The sequence below is a fragment of the Bos taurus genome, chromosome 18, assembly GCF_002263795.3.
Source record: "Bos taurus isolate L1 Dominette 01449 registration number 42190680 breed Hereford chromosome 18, ARS-UCD2.0, whole genome shotgun sequence".
Taxonomy (NCBI): domain Eukaryota; kingdom Metazoa; phylum Chordata; class Mammalia; order Artiodactyla; family Bovidae; genus Bos; species Bos taurus.
Window position 1 is genome coordinate 55,060,036 of NC_037345.1, and position 16,665 is coordinate 55,076,700.

General features: G+C 53.5%; 2 protein-coding genes across 7 annotated transcripts in view; one reads left to right on the top strand and one right to left on the bottom strand.

Annotated features, from left to right (window-relative positions):
• TMEM143 (transmembrane protein 143) overlaps window positions 1-4,597 on the bottom strand; it is a 29,065-nt gene extending 24,468 nt beyond the window's left edge. For 3 of the 4 annotated variants that reach the window (XM_059876553.1, XM_024978031.2, XM_005219205.4), the window contains exons 1-3: window positions 4,556-4,597; window positions 3,970-4,210; window positions 2,131-2,235 (exon numbers count right to left, since the gene is read on the bottom strand). In XM_059876553.1, the coding sequence (XP_059732536.1) occupies window positions 2,131-2,235; window positions 3,970-4,188 (324 nt within the window). In that variant the 5' untranslated portion in view covers window positions 4,189-4,210; window positions 4,556-4,597. The remainder of the gene's footprint in view (window positions 1-2,130; window positions 2,236-3,969; window positions 4,211-4,555) is intronic. The other variant, NM_001037447.2, reaches the window with a different exon arrangement.
• Window positions 4,598-4,998: 401 nt separating this feature from the next.
• On the top strand, window positions 4,999-15,061 carry SYNGR4 (synaptogyrin 4). 3 transcript variants are annotated; one of them, NM_001046436.2, is given in 5 exon segments: window positions 4,999-5,079; window positions 6,083-6,280; window positions 12,553-12,790; window positions 14,374-14,513; window positions 14,769-15,061. In NM_001046436.2, coding segments are annotated over 4 exon segments (705 nt in total). In that variant the 5' UTR covers window positions 4,999-5,079; window positions 6,083-6,187; the 3' UTR covers window positions 15,003-15,061.
• Window positions 15,062-16,665: the final 1,604 nt, after the last annotated feature.

The following is a 16,665-nucleotide window of genomic DNA, read 5'->3' on the forward strand; positions in this document are numbered from 1 at the left end:
TAAGAATCTGCCTTGCAATGCAGGGGATGTGGGTTTGATCCCTGGTCCAGAAACTAACCCATATGCCACAGAGCAACTAAGCCCATGAGACAAAACTAGAGTGCCTCAACGAAAGATCTCGAGTGCCAGTTAAGACCCAATGCAGCCAAACAAATAAATAATAATAAAATAAAATATGCTGCCTCAGTGAGAATGTGTGTCTTTGCTGCATATTCTATGTTTCAATATGGTTAAACATTTGCATAACATTTAAAAATAACTTTTTAAAGAAAAAGAATCCTGACTCCAGAGGCCAGAGATGCCCCAGAGAAAAGCTTGGAGGCCAGCAGACAGGAGCACAAATCTTGGCTCTGCCACTTGGGACCTGCCTCATCTTGGGCTCAACGGGGCCCTCTTGGAGCTTTGGTTTCTTCTTCTGCCAATGGGGCTGCTGGCAGCTACTTGGTGCTGCAAGGAATTGATAAGCCTGATGCAGAGGGGCCAGAGCTGCTACTCACCAAAGCAAGGAGGGGAGCTATGGGGGGCAGGGGCAGTAAAGGGTTAATTCCGCAGGCCTGAGTTGTCCAAACCTTGCACATTCCAAAGATCTGGTCCTTGAAGGGCTCCTGGGAGAGAATCTTGAAGCATTCACTCCCCAGGGCTCAGTTAATGTCCCCGGTGGTCATGTAGGTTGTACTGTCTAGATCCTCCCAGGACTGTTTCTTAGCCCAGTCTCCTTCCTTGACTTCCAGACTATGGGCATTGAGTCCATCTCTCCACCCAGCTGTCCAAGAGGCAGCTCAAATTTCTAAGTCTAAACTGAGCTCTCAGTCTTCACTGCAGACCTGTCTCTGCTCTGCTTTCCACATCTCAGTAAGTGGCAGCCGTATCCTTCAGGAGGTGCGGGCATGAACTGCTGGAGGCCCCCTGACTTCTTTCTCTCCTTCAAGGTCCCGCCCACTCAGCCAAATGCTGATGCCTTCCAACCATTACCAGTGCCTGACCACTTTTCACCACTTCCACTGCTATTACTCTTGTCTGAGCTGCCATTATCTCTTACCTGGACAAACATAATAGACTCTTTAATGTATCTCCCTGCCTCTGATGGTCTGTTCCCTGCTGAGCAGCCAGAAGAATCCTATTAACACCCGAATCTGTTCATGACCCGCCTCTGCTCTGAACCCTCCTGTGGCGGCTCCCAGCTCGCTTACATAAAAGCCACGTCTCCAGCACAACCCACAAGGCCAGGCACAGTGTCCCCTCACTCCCTCTCTGCTGTCACCTCCTGCCCTCTTTACCTCCAGCCAGTAGTTCTACTGCCATTCCCCCAACACTCCAGGCCCTTACACCTCAGGCCTTTGCAATTGCTTTTCTCTTGAAAAAGAACGTTTTCTCAACGTTTTTCCTTGAAAAAGAGGACATTTCTACCTGAAATGTCCATCCCCAGACACCCATCGAGTTGACTGCCTCAGTTCACCCAGGTATTAGTTTATCTGTCACCTCCTCAGAGAAGCCTTCCTTGACCACCCTGTCTAAATCAGGCCCTTTTCTCATCGCTTTCCATCCCACCTTCAATGGCACTTACCACTCCTGGGTGTCATATTTTACATTTTTTGTTTTCAATTTGGCCACACTACATGCTGAAGAGCCGACTCATTGGAAAAGACCCTGATGCTGGGAAAGATTCAGGGCAAGAGGAGAAGGGGGCGACAGAGGATGAGAAGGTTGGATGGCATCACCAACTCAATGGACATGAGTTGGAGCATGTTTGAGCACCAGGGAAACAGTGAAGGACAGGGAAGCCTGGCGTGCTGCAGTCCATGGCGTGGCAAAGAGTCAGACACAACCAAGTGACTGAACAACACGGCGTGTGGGATCTTAGTTCCCTGACTAGAAATTGAACCCGCAGCCCCGGCATTGGAAGCTCAGAGTCTTAACCACTGGACCACCAGGCAAGTCCCTTATTTATTCATTTATCATCTTCCCACCTGGAATATCAGCTCCAGAGGGCATGGCTTCATCTGTCCTGTTCACTGCTGCATCCCTGATGCTTAGAAGAGGGCTGGACTCCAAGTAAGCACTCAGAGAATTTTTGCTGAATGAACAGATAAGCAAACAAGGACAACAGGGCCACAGGGTCCTGGTTCTCACCTGCAGCTGGGTCAGGACGTGATGGTAGTGGAACAAGGTACAAAAGTCCACGTGGGCTGTGAACTCCTCCAAGGCAGCCTTCTCCGCAGGAGTGGAATGGAACTCCTATTACCTCGGGAAGCAAAACATCTCTTTAGGCCTCTCTCTCCTTCCTCATGGTGGGGCGGAGGGGTGGGGGTGGGGGGTTGGGATTCTTTCCTGGGCAACCCAGACAGACAATCAGAGCTCTGGGCTCTTTAAAATTTTGTGGGTTTTTTTGGGGGGGTGGGGAGGGGGAGAGAACTGATAAATTTCACTGAAAGAAACTGAGGTAGCCCTGAAGAGTGAAAAACAGATGGCTTAAAGAGCTAGGGTTTCAAGTTACCACTCTGATACTTACTGGCCAGCAGTCACACAATGCTTATTTGTGTGCCAGGAACTGTTTGCTGGCATGATCTCATCCTCCAGAGGACACAAGAAGGCTGATGGAATTATAACCCTCATTGTTCAGAGGGGACACCTAGGTTTAGGAAAGTCACTTTCTGAGGGCCACACTGTCCATAAAAGAGAAGCTGAGACTCTAGACCAGGCCTGGTCCAGAGCACACAGATTTACCCACTATTTTAGCATTTCTACCTCAGTGCCCTGGGTGAATGCCATCCCCTCTCTGAGTCTGTTTCCTTTGGCAACAGAGGATCACACCCTCTTTCTGAAAAAATCGATAGTGACAATTTGATGTGATTACATGTGTCCATATATCTAAATGTGTGTTTGTGTGTGTATATATATACTTCTGTATATGGATAAAGCCCAGCATAGAACTTAGGCCATACAGAGGCATTTCAGTTCAGTTCAGTCGCTCAGTTGTGTCCAACTCTGTGACCCTATGAACCAAAGCATGCCAGGCCTCCCTGTCCATCACCAACTCCCAGAGTTTACCCAAACTCATGTCCATTGAGTCAGTGATGTCATCAAGTAATAATTATTAAATGAAGGAATGATGATAAAAAATAATCACAAGTATGAAGGTGACAGTGGGGTAAGAACTTAAGCTCTTAGGGTCGAGCAAGTATCTACTTGTCTCACCTAATCCCCACCCTGCTCTATAGTCAGTACACTTTGGTTCAAATCTGAGTCACTAGTCATGACCTTAGGTGAGTCACTGCCCTTCTGCTTTAGTTATCTCCTTTGTAAAGAGGGAATGATGGTGGTACCTCTTACTGGGTTGTTCATTATTCAATTATATGCGGAAAATGCTTAGCACGGTGCCATATAATAAGAGCTCAGTGTAATATGATTATTGTTTCATTGGTACAATAATTATTATTAGGGAGTAGTCCTTGTAATGACGAAGATGAAGATCATACCCGTTTTGTAGAGGGTAAAACCACCCAAGTGTGAGTGCTTGTTCAAGCCCCCAGAACGAGCTAGAGTCTGGAATCGCTGCTTCATCTACATCTCGGCAGTCAGTCCCCAGCATTCCCACTCACTCCTCGCTCACCTGGGCCTATAAAGGGTAAGTGAAGTGAAGTCGCTCAGTCGTGTCCAATTCTCTGCAACCCCATGGACTGTAGCCTACCAGGCTCCTCTGTCCATGGGATTTTCCAGGCAATAGTACTGGAGTGGATTGCCATTTCCTTCTCCAGGGGATCTTCCCGACCCAGGGATCGAACCCGGGTCTCCCGCACTGTAGACAGACGCTTTACCGTCTGCGCCACCAGGGAAGTCCCATTAAGGGTAAAGGAACTACAATTCCCAGGGGGCGCCAAGGGCATTCTTCTATAGCTTGAAGGGCTGTACCGCCGCGAGGCCTGCCGGGATTCGTAGTCCCCAGGCTCTCGGACCCGGGACGGGCGGTACCTGTATCAGGAGGCGGAGCAGCTGCTCTTTGGAGAACGGGATGTGCCGTTCGCGGTATTGCTGGGCCCAGTCGCGGGGCTCCGTGGGGTTCCACATCTTGCGGTACTCCCCCATCTTGGCCTCCAGCGATGACAGGGCCCGGGAGTGACCGAGAAACGAGGGCAACAGAGGCCATACTCGGACAATGGATCCCCAGACCCCTCGGGTCACATGCAGCATGGCTAGACCCTTTCCTCGCAGCCTAAACGAGGGAAATGGGAAGAGGTCAAAAGTCATCTGGGGGAAAGGTGCCCCCTCCACCTCCGCCTCCCAACTTCCAGGGGCCGTTTCTACCCCAGGCAGCGGGTTAGAGCCCATCCGCCCGCCTCGTAGGCCCTCCTGTCCATCCCCTCCCACACTATTCAGTTGGCCTGAGTCCCAGGCAAGAGTTTTGGGGGAGCGTTTTGCGGGCCCAGAAGCCCTGTGGTGACAAAACCTCTGCGGGGTCTAGGCGTCAGGTGAATCTTTATAGGATATGCTCGGAAAGCTGCATGAGTCTGCAGGGCCGCCCACCCCCGGCCATGCAATCTTTCACCCTTTCCCTCACCTTTAGGCAACGCTCGACTGTCATTGAGCCTCCTGCGCATGTGCAAAACGGCGCCCTGGGCCTCCGAGGTTCGGCTTCAAGCCGTGGTAGGACGCATGCGCAATGCCTGGGTCATCGAACGGAGTCCATTTTCTTCTACTGCCCAGTCGCGACTACGCATGCTCAGTCTGCCTGGCTTGCTTCATGCGCTTTGCTTGGACTCGGCGCATGCGTTACAGAAGTATCTCCTTGTCCACAAGCTTCAAAGAGGAACAGGCGGGGCGGGCGCGAGACTCCGGGGGCTACTGGGACTGGAGCAGGGATTCCCGTGCGCAGCCCGCCAACGGCGGGCCGCCCAACGTCCGCTGAAGCCACGCCCCCGCTCGTGTCAACTCAAGAATAGGCGGGGGAATGGGGCGGGGCTTCAGTGTAGCCAATCAGCTGTGGAGGAACGAAAAGGCGGGAAAAAGAGGAAGAAAAAGAAGGCTGAGGTGGTGCCGGGGACCAGGCAGGGAGGGTGGGCGGAAGGAAGATCCGGCCTGCAGGTGACGTAAACCCGGCCTCCAGAGTAAGGCTGACCCTTTATCAGGCAGCATCACCCCGAACCCTCACCACCCCCATTCCACGCCTTAAAGGAAGAACCCGGATTCTCTGAAGGTAGCTTAGCGCCAGGGGCTCGGTCTCCTTATTATGAGGGGACAGATGAGTTCGGAGACCATGTTCCCCACACATCTGAGGTCCAAACTTGAGGAGATGCACTTTTATGAAGATGGAGCTGAATTCTAAGGGAAGGTCCTGATTCTAAGGCAATCACCCCATCACCAGGACAGCCTAAAATCTACCCTGAGGAGGCTGGGGTCTCTGCTCTGCGTGCTGTTGCCCCCAAATCTGAAAGAGGTCCTCGTTTTCAGACCTCCCAGGTGTTCTGACCGCCATTCTAGCACCCCTTATCCCTCAAAAATCCCATTAACACAGTCCTTAAAATGGGCACTCTGGCTCCTGTGTCAGAGACATCACCCCAATATCCTACCCTCTCCTCTCTCCTTCTCCCTGGCCCAAGATCTCCTCACCCTGCCCCTCCACTTCTGGGATTCTGGAAGCCCCCTCACCCTACATCCTCCTCAGCCTACATTCCTAGTTCCTAGGCTCCTCAGCAGCCCCCCTCACCCTGTACCCCACTTTGGAATTATCTGAAGCCCCCTCAGCCTGCACCCCAACTCATAGGACCATCGAGCCACCCTTTCACCCTGCGCCCCCACCTGGAGGTGGGGCTTCCTAACAGCTCTTTCATCCCATGCACCAATTCTAAGAACCCTGCAGACCCCTCACCCCATATAACCCTGTCCTTGGACCTCGAGAACCCTCTGTCATCCCCTGCCCCCTTCTCCTGGGACCCTTGGCAGACCCCTCACCCCACAGAACCCCATCCTGGTACCCTCCCCAATACTCTTCCATCCCATACCCCCTCCTCCTGGGACCCCTGGCAGCCCCTTTACCCTGCACCTTGGATTCTAACCACCCCCCACCATTCCTGTTGTCTTGCAACAGCCGAGCCCCAGCGTGGGCCTGGAACCTGCAGACAGCAGCGCCCAGCCGGCAGAACCCAGCATCCCTGCTCTGGCTTCCCAGAGCCCGAGCAGCAGAGCAGCCGCCATGCACATCCCGGAGAGCCTCCAGGACCTGGCCGACAGTGAAGCCGTGCAGTTTCTCAAGAGGCCAAAGGCGATCACACGGATCTTTGCAGGGGTGAGGCCCTTCTGTGGGCCAGCTGCCCTGTGGGTGACATGAAATAGGGCTTCTCAGCTCTCAGACCCAGTGCACAGGGTGGTGGGAGGAAAGGAAGGGCCAGCTTGGGGGAACAAAGCCAAAAGGAACTTGTAAATGAAGTCACCCTCTACTGAGCATCTTAACTATAGGCCCTGCAGTATTCTGAGCACTTATCAACTCTTCTGGGAAGAAAGAACCCCGCAAAGTGGGTGCTCAGGAGCCCCACTTTTGAGAGAAGAAAACTGAGGATCAGAGAAAGTTAAATAATTTTTAGAAGGCTGTGCTGTCCAGGGGGGTAACCATAAGCCACATGTGGCTATTCTAATCTAAATTAATGAAAATAAAATATTCAGGGACTTCCCTGACAGTCCAGTGGTTAAGACTCCGTGCTTCCAGTGCAGGAGGCCAGAGTTCGTTCCCTGGTCTAGGAACTAACATCCCACAATCTGCATGGTGCAGCCAGAAAAAAAATTTTTTAATTCCCCAGTCACAGTGGCCACATTTCAGGTGCCCAATAGCCACACATGACTGGCAGCTCTCATATTGGACAGTGAGGATCTAGAACATTTCCATCATGGCAGAAAGTTCCAATGGACAGTGTTGGCTAAGGTCACACAGTAAGAGGCAGGGACTCAAACTGGGGTCTGTGAGAATACAGCCCATTCATTTTCCACCTCTCAGACCTAGGATGCCAGGGGGGTGGGTGGTCTCTGTGTGCCAGGCACGGTGCCAAGCAAGGACTTTACCTGCATTTGTTTCATCATTACCACATTCCCAAAGAGTCCAGACACCTGGGGGCAAATCCTCATTGAGCCCCTGACTTTGCTGTGTGACCTTGACCTGCTCACTGCCCTTCTCTGGACCTCAGTGCTTGAGGAGTTAGAGCTGTGACTCTGGGCTTTACACTGTGTAGCCTCCACGGTGCTCCTTTGGCAGAGTTGGGAACTGAGGCCCAGGGAGATGATGAGACTTGATCTGGGTCAGGGGGAATATCTGGAATTGAACCCAGGGTCCTATTCCAGAAGGATCGATCAGGCCTGGCTGAGGATCCTAGTTTGGCCACATGATGTCCACATAGAGCAACATCCTCCCCTGCTTGCCTGGCTCAGTCCTGGCGTGATTATCAGCAGCACCTCCTTTAAGTCTCAAAAGTGCCCTGTTTTATTTGATAACTTGCCTGGTCACGCTAGGGCTATGTGACCTTGAACCAGAAACTTGATTTCTCTGAACCTCCAGACCCTCGTGTGTCTAGTCCTTCCTGCTCATCAGGAAAGACTATGTCCAAATGAAATCAATGCCTCTCAGCCTGTCACCATGGGCCTGGCAAGTAGTCATCATTCCTTCAATAGCAATGATTACTGGGACCAACTTGTGATCAAGCAGAGAGATGGGTTGGGGGAGGCATAGGGTGGTGGGGACTCATCTCCATCGTCGTCGCCCCAGGGAAGCGGGGAAAACGCCTTCCACATCCCAGTTCCCAGTCCCTTGGTGGTGTCAGCATTTCCGCTCCTCACCATGACCCTATGACGTGGGCATTGCGACGCCTGCTGGACCCAAGAGGAAACCAAGGCTCACAGAGGTTGAATGACTTGCCCAAGGACATCACCCAGCTGGCGGGCAAGTCCCAAGGATGCACAGGTTTCCAGTCTTCAGAAGGAAGGGCGGGAGGTGAGGGAGAAGGAGGCCCAGCTGGTGTGGACTGGTGTGGGGAAGGGCTGGGGGGAAGGGCCGCCAACCTTGCCAGACTCTTCAGTCACGGACTTTGCCTGCCGCCTCCTTCCTCCCGCCTGCCGCCCTCTCCTCCTTCCCCCCCTGGCCTGGCTCCTCAGTAGGGAGTCTCTGGGCAGCTGGTGCTCTCGTCCTTCTCACGGCCGCCCGCCAGCTGGTGCCTTAACTGATGAATCTTTGCTCCCTCCCTGGGGAAAGGCCAGGAAGGGTGTGGAAGGAGGTCAGACTCAGGCTTCAGAGGGTTGAAGTCCCTCCAGCCCAGCCAAGCCCCCTTCTTGTGGGTCCAAAAGCAGCCCAAGGATTTAGGGGGGTCAGCAGACAGACAGCCCACAGACCTGGAAGTCAGGGGGGCTGGATTCCAATCCCATCTCTCCACGACTAACCTTGAGAGGACATGTCTCCTCTCTGGCCAGTCATGAGAATTACCTTCAGAGCCAGGCCCCCACCTCTTTGGGGCACAGGACAGACAGGGAAACTGAGATGCCAAGCAGTGAGCAGTTGGCCCAGGTCCACCCAGTGGGTGGGGTCAGACACGTCTGGCTCTTTCCACTGCGCCATCAAGGCTTCTATTTATCACCTGTGAAACAGCAATGAATTATTATTGTAACCTCGAACATGCAGGACTGGAGCAAGGCTGCAGGGAGGTGGCGCAGGTAAAATGTATCTGGGCTCAAAAATGATCAATGAGCCTTCCTGTCCTTGACCTGGCTCTGTCTCAGACCAGCAGGGCAAGACGCTCCCCTCCTGCAGACTCTGCTGCAGCCCCGAAGCGGAGTGGATGTGAATACCCTCCCTTAGAGCTAAAGTGCTGGACAAAAGGAGGGACTAGTCACTATTATTGGGCTTTCCTGGTGGCTCAGCGGCAAAGAACCCACCTGCCAATGCAGGAGTCTCAGGTTCAAGCCTTGGGTCGGGAAGATTCTCCAGAGGAGGAAATGGCAGCCCACTCCAATATTCTTGCCAGGGGAATCCCATGGACAGAGGAGCCTGGTGGGCCAAAGATTCGGACACGACACAGCAGCAACAACAACAACAAAGTCATTATTATTATTTTGTTTGTTCTTATTCAGAGAAGGCAAGTAAGACAAAGGAGAGAGGCGGATGGACAGAGGCTGAGGAGTTTAGGGTCAGTCCTTGCCTCCCTGCTCCTACTCGAAAGGGCAGAGCAAGAGCCAAAAAGAAGGGCCAGTCATTCACTCTTCCAACATGTGTGCAGAGGTCCAGCCTGGCACTGGGTCCTGGGTGCAGACAGAAGGGTCCCACGTGCAACCTGTCCAGGAGTTCAAATTCTAATGAACTTCCTTCCCCTTGTCTCCTCCCTCCTTCCCATCCCCAGGCACCACCACATCCAATCAGTCACCAAGTCTAATGTCAAGTCCTAAATCTCACTGGATTCCCAGGAGCCGCTTCCCATCCATCATGACCCTGGAGTTTGCCTTGAACCCCTAGATCTAACCCTGGCCATCCTCTGCTCAGAGCCCTGCCATGCATAAAATTAAGCCTAAGTGAGAAATTTAATTTTTCCCATGGTTCCCAAGTCCAGTCCCCTCCGTCTGGTGTTCAAGGCCTCTGAGGGTCTGGCCTCCCTGCCCGCACTTCCAGCCTCACTTCATACCAGATCCCTCAGCTAAGACTTCTCTCCAACCCCTGCAGGAGCTTCACTCAGCAGCAGCTGGCTTTTGCACACATGGATCGGCCTGCCTGGAATGCCCTTCCTCCTGTCTGCCTGCAAAACTCCTCAGTTTTTTCTTTTTAATTCTTACTGGAGTGTGGTTGATTACAGTTGATATTATGCTAGTTTCAGGAATCAGTATACTGAATCTGTATAACGCGATTCGGTTATACATACATACATATCCGCCCTTTTTTTAGATTATTTTCCCATATAGGCCATTAGAGTATTGAGTAGCGTTCCCCATATTATACAGTAGGTCCTTTGTTTTGTTGTTTGGTTGCTAAGTCGTGTCTGATTATTTGCAACCCCATGGACTGTAGCCTGCCAGACTCCTCTGTCCATGGGATTTCCCAGGCAAGAATACCAGAGTGGGTTGCCATTTCCTCTTTCAGGGGACCTTCCCGACCCAGGAATAGAACCTGGGTCTCCTGCTTTGGCCGGCAGATTCTTTACCACTGAGCCACCCTGTTGTTCAGTCACTATGTCGTGTCAGACTCTTTGCAACCCCATGGACTGCAGCACGCCAGGCTTCCCTGTCCTTCACCATCTCCCTTACTTGTGAGCAACCTTACTTGTGATCTATTTTATATATAGTAGTGTGTACATGTCAATCCCAGGCCCCAATTTATCCCTCCCCCAAAACTTATTAGTTAAGGTACTGTTCAGATCAAGCCTTACTTCCTCCTAAATCCAGCCCCCTGGGTTCAGTTTCTGCTCAAATCTTGACTCCCTCCACAACTGCAGGCCCCAGCTTCCTCCCCAGCCTCCCAGCCTCCTGGCCTCCAGTCTCACCGGCTCGAGTCCATCTCTGCATGGCCCCAGAGGGGCCTTCACACACCTGGAGCCGACCCTGCCCCGCCCCTGCTCTCAGCCCCCTCCCTGGCTCCCTCCCAACCCCCAGAGATCATCCCACTCCATAGTCTTCTTCACCCTGCCTGTTCTTATAGGCCTCACCGAATCCAGAAAGCACCCCCTGGACCAGCTCCCACCCCCCAACACATACACAACGGTTCCTTCCATACCTGGTGTCACCCCTGCCAGGCTGTGTTGTGACCGTCAGGGACAAGCCACCGGGGCTTCAAATTGTCCCTGAATCACAGTGATAGGAACCGCTGCCCTCCAGGCATCTGGTCCAGGCAGATACATTAATAGCAGGAGTTAGGGCAGATTTAGGGTTTCCCTACTGGCTCAGATGGTAAATAATCCTCCTGCAATGCAGGAGACCTGGGTTCGATCTCTGGGTTGGGAAGATCCCCTGGAGAAGGAAATGGCAACCTACACCATCATTCTTGCCTGGAAAATCCCATGAACAGAGGAGCCTGGTGGGCTACAGTCCATGAGTTCGCAAAGAGTTGGACACAACTGATCGACTATGCACAGCATGTACGTGCGCAAAGCGGATTCAAGAGCCACACCGCTTGGGTTCAGATCCAGGCGCTGCCCCCTCACAGCTGATGGGCTCTGTGCCATTCACCACCTTCTTTGTGCCTCAGCTCCACTATCTAAAAGAGAGAGAGAGACTTTTGGCAGCACCCACATCCTAGGGTGGCTGTAAGGATGGCACGGGTTGGTGAAGTACACTGGTGGTTTCATCGATGAACATGGTAGAAGCCAGCAGTAGAGGCAGACGGTGCTACCCCGGTGTGCTGAGCGGCGACAGGGCCAGCCTATCAGCGAGACTGCGTTTGCTTGTTTTTTTTGGCCACGCCGGGTGGCACTAGTTCCCTGACCAGGGAAGTCCCAAGGCTGTATTTGCTTTACTTATTTTTTAAGTTTTTTAAATTTGATTTGATTTATTTACGTATTTGTTTTCAGCTGCCCTGGGTCTTCGTTGCTGCATGCAGGCTTTCTCTAGTTGCGACGAGCGAGGGGCTACTCACTAGTTGTGGAGCGTGGGCTTCTCATTGCAGTGGGTTTCCTTGTTGCAGAGCACGGGCTCTTCAGCACCCGGGTTCAGTGGTTGCGGTGCATGGGCTTAGTTGCTCTGTGGCATGTGGGACTGAACCTGTGTCCCCCACGTTGGCAGGCGGATTCTTAATCACTGGACCACCAGGGAAATCCCTGTATTTGCTTAAAAAAAAAAAAAAAAAAAGCCTTGAGATTTCCATGGTGACCTAGTAGTTACAATTTGGTGCTGTCACTGCCGTGGTTCGATGCCTGGTCAGAGAACTGACATCCTATAAGCTGTGTGGCATCGCCAAAATAGTTTTTTGTTTTTTAAAGAATCTTGGAGCAAAAGGTGAATGTTTGTCAGGTTCTCACTGTTGGTTACATTTCCTCTGTTCTTTTCTGTGTCTTTGGAATATTTCACAAGTTCCTTTTTGAAAATGGAGAGGAATTAGCTGAGCGGGGAGGAAGGAGGAAGAAGTGGCAGGCAGAGGGAAGGGCTGAGAGGCAGATGGGATCAACAGGATGGCAGAGACTCATTGCTCACTCTTCCTGTGTCCCGGGCGATGTGCTAATAAGCATTTCGTGTTGGGTCTGGCGGCGGGTACCTGTTTGTGGCATGGAAGGCAAGAGTGAGTGAGGAGAGGTGAAGGGCTGGGGAGGGCAGGCAGCGCTGGGAGCCAGGATGGGCAGTGTGGAAGGTTCCCTGGAGAGCTGACTGGGGAGACTTGGAGCCAGGGAGGCCGGCAAGAGGCTGGGGCAGGGCCCCAGCAGGCGGGATGAGGCCCGAGCCAGGATGGAGGCTTGGAGGACGTGACCGGGAAAGAGGGCTTGGAACCACCGGGAGAGTGGACAGCAGACCCCTCCCCCCGACTCAGTGATGGGGATGAGGGATGAGGAGGGGATTTGGGAAGACATGGAGCTCCATTCCGGCTCTGGGAAACCCCCCTCGCACCCACAGGTCTTCTCCCTGATCGTGTTCTCCTCCCTGCTGACCGACGGCTACCAGAACAAGACCGACAACTCGGAGCTGCACTGTGTCCTCAACAGCAACAGCACAGCCTGCAGCTTCGCTGTGGGGGCCGGCCTGCTGGCCTTCCTCAGCTCGCTGGCCTTCCTGGCCCTGGATGCCCATGAGGTCCGCCTCGCCAGCACCCGCTTCAAGACGGCCTTCCAGCTCCTGGACCTCATCCTGGCCGGTGGGTGAGCCCCGGCACTGCCCGCCCCGAGCTCTCAGCCCCCACCACCAGGCTCCCCTGGGCCCCCAGGATGCCACCTCAGAGCGTCCTCCGCCCGTGACCCAGAGCTTCATCCCTCGCTTCTCGAAGCTCTTCTGCACCCGCTGTTTGAGGGAATCATTGCCCATCCCTCAGACTTGGTGCAAAGGTCGCCTCTTCTGACCCTCAGGGTAACTCTAGAAGCCTCTCTTCTGCCCAGCTTTCTCCAGGCATTCACCTCCCTTCTTCACAGCCTTTCTTGAAAAGCCACCAGTGGTGGGAGGCAGGGTGCAGAGCGCAGCGCCAGGCAGAGCAGGGTTTGAAATCTCACCTCTGGCGCAGCCTCGATGTGCAGCTCTCCTCCCCTCTCTGAGCTTCCATGGAAGCTGGGATGGGAACCCCCACTGCCTGGTGGTCCAGTGTTTAAGACTGTTCTTCCACTGCAGAAGGCACTGGCTCAGTCCCTGGTCAGGGAAGTTCCACGTGCCTTGTGGTTATGGCCAAAAACCAAAACCAAAACAAAAAACCACCTCCAGGGTTTTTCTGAGGATGAAAGGCGAGAAAGGACACCTGTAGTAATGCTGACACTTCCCGGGCATGCCCCACGTGTCATGGCACCGTGTCAAGGGCGCCCCACGCCCCGTCTCCTTTCTTCCTTAGAACCCCTGAGGGGGGAAGGCCTGTTCAGATTCCCATTTCATAGAGGAGGAAACTGAGGCTTAAGGAGGTTGTGTAATCAGACCCCGAGTGGCAGATCCAGGCTTCCAAGCCAAGCCTAGCCTCCTAACCAATGCCGAGCACCTTAGACAGAGCCTGGCACACAGCGCCCGACACTTGCTTGTTCCTTTTTCTCATGCCCCAGGCTCCTTCCTCTCCTCTTCCACACCTGCCCAGTTCCAGAGACTCAGGGCTGGGTGGGCCCCTAGAGATCACTGAGTCCAGCAACATCCAAAAGAAGGTTCTGTGAGGGCGGAGCTGTTCTGTGCCTGGGCTTCCCAGTGCGGGAGCCACGGGCCATGCATGGCCGCTGAGCACTCAAAGTTTGGCCAGTGCCATCGAGGGGTGGAAATATTTTTTAAATTTTTTCCTTATCTATTTATTTTTGGCTGCCTGGGTCTTCATTGATGCACTCAGGCTTTCTCTAGTTGCAGCAAGCGGGGCTACTCTCTAGTTGCAGTGCACAGGCTTATCGCAGTGGCTTCTCTTGTTGAGGAGCACGGGCCCTAGGGCGTGTGGGCTTCAGAAGTTGTGATCCACAGCCTTAGTTGCTCCAAGGCATGTGGGTTCCTCCTGGACCAAAGATTGAACTTGTGTTCCCGGCATTGGCCGGCTTAGTCTTAACCACTGGACCACTAGGGAAGTCCCGAAATTTTTTTTGTAAGTCTATTTTAATGGACTGAAATTTTTAATTGATTGAATTGGAAAAAGTCACAGATGGCTGCCGACCCCCACAGCAGATATAGCAGCCCACTCCAGGTGGTTCTTTAAAGAGGGCTGGGAGGGAGAGGCCACAGTGGAGACCTCAGCCCCCCACACCGCCCCTCTTCTCTCCCTCGACCCCCCAGTCATCTGGGCAGGCGTCTGGGCTGTGGGATTCTGCTTCCTGGCCAACCAGTGGCACCGTTCGCCGCCCAGATACTTCCTCCTAGGGAGCAACAGCGCCAAGGCCGCCATCACCTTCTCTTTCTTCTCCATCCTCGTCTGGGTGAGGAGGGCCCCCGTCCCACCCCTACTCCCCCAGCAGGGCAGGGCGGGACGGTGTGGGTTAACAGGGCAAGAACCTACCTGCTCTCAAAGCTCACCCAGGCCTCCGCAAGCCCCTTCTGTGTCTTGGGCAAATGGGGAAGAAGGCCCCCCACCTTCTTCCCGGCAGACAAAGCCCAGCTTCAGGGAGTGCTGCCCGCGGCCCCCTCCCCAGCCCGCCCCAGCCAGTCTCCAGCTCACCCTCCTCTGCCCGCAGATATTCCAGGCCTACCTGGCCTTCCAGGAGCTCCGAAATGATGCCCCGGTCCCCTACAAGCGCTCCCTGGATGAGGGCGGCGTGGTCCTGACCTCCCTCTCCCCACCGTCCGCCGCCAGCCCGGTCAACACGCCCACCACCGGCCCCCACGGCCCGAGCTACGCCAGCTCCTCCCTGTCCCCCTATCTGAGCACCCCGAAGGCCCCCCGCCTCGCCATGATGCCCGACAACTAGAGAGCCTCCTCTACACCAATAAAGACAGAATCCTCCCTCCAGAAGGGTTTCGGAAAACAGCCCTTTTCCTCTCACGTCTGTTCCTCTCCGGTCCCTCGGGCGGCCAGGGGTCTCCTTGAGAGGAGGGTGTCTCTGCGGCAGGTCCCATTTCCATCCCACCTCCCGGACTCTCCATCCGAGTGTCACTTTTTTTTTTAAGTTTTTTTTGTATTTGTTTGCTCCAGGTCTTAGTTGCGACATGTGAGATCTTTAGTTGCGCGTGGGAGCTCTGAGTTTTGGTGTGTGAGATCTAGTTCCCTGACTTGGGAACGAACCCAGGCTCTCGGTGCCGGGAGCGTGGACTCTTAGCCATTGGCCCCCCAGGGAAGTCCCTTGGGTGCCCTCTTGACAGCTACGGACGGTGATGGGAGGGAAAGGAAACCCTTCTTTTGGGCCTGCGCACAGTGAGCCCTTTACCGCTCGCACTGGCCACGGGAGGGAGGCAGGAGGTGCCCCGCTGTCCAGCCGAGGAAGCTCAAGTTCACAGACAAGATGCTTCCACCGCTGGAGAGGGCGCCAAGGAGAACCAGGGCGAACACTCAGGCCCCCCCCAAGCTGTCCAGCGAGGGCCCACACTCTTTAACTCACCCCAGTGACAAGATACCAACTCCTCAGCTCAAAACCATGCTGAGTGAGGACTAAAGGATGACAAGTCCCTGACCTACATCAGAGGAGATACTCGTCTTCAAATATTTGAAAGCTTGTTTGGGGAGAAAGGAAGGAATCCTCTAGAACCCCAAAGCTTCTCAGGGTCTGTGCTCGGGTCACAAGACTCAGCAGGTGACTCCAATGGGTAAAGCACCCATGAAGGGAGTGGTGGGGGCCAGGAAGGGGCAGCCTTCACTCAGCACCCAGCGTTCAGCACAGTGGCCCAGGATGTCTAGGGCAGTGCTGTCCAGGACTTCCCTGGGTGTCCAGCCATTAGGCCTGTGTTGCCACTGCAGGGGGCATGGGTTTGATCCCTGGTCAGGGAACTAAGATCCCACAAGCAGCAGGGCAGCCAAAAAAAAAAATAGAACAGTGCTGTCCAAAAGAAGTCAAATTTGAGCCTTGGTGTCAGGGAAATGGGGCATTTAAATTTGTCCCCTGGCCACAGGGTGAGAAGTTGAATGAGACAAGTGAAATGAATATACATTTTATTTAACCCACCTGGTGGCTCAGATGGTAAAGAATCTGCCTGCAATCGGGAGACCCAGGTTCGATCCCTAGGTTGGGAAGACCCTCTGGAGAAGAAAATGGCAACCCACTCCAGTATTCTTGCCTGGACAATTGTGTAGACAGAGGAGCCTGGCAGGCTACAGTCCATAGGGTTGCAAAGAGCTGGACACAACTGAGCAACTAACACACATATCCAAAATATTATCATTTCAACATATCATCAGTATAAAGTCACTAGCCAGATAGCTTACATTCTCGGGCATTGAGTTCTTTAAATCCTTCATGTATCTTACACAGACAGCACACCCTGACGTGGGGCCACCAATTTCAAGCACTAACGGTCACCGTATTGAACGGTGTAGCTCTAGAACCTTCTGGTATTTCTAGAACAACTGGACATCCATTTATTTTTATGTAGGATAGGTTGGCAATGAATACAAAAACAAAGGAAGTTTAATGTTATGCC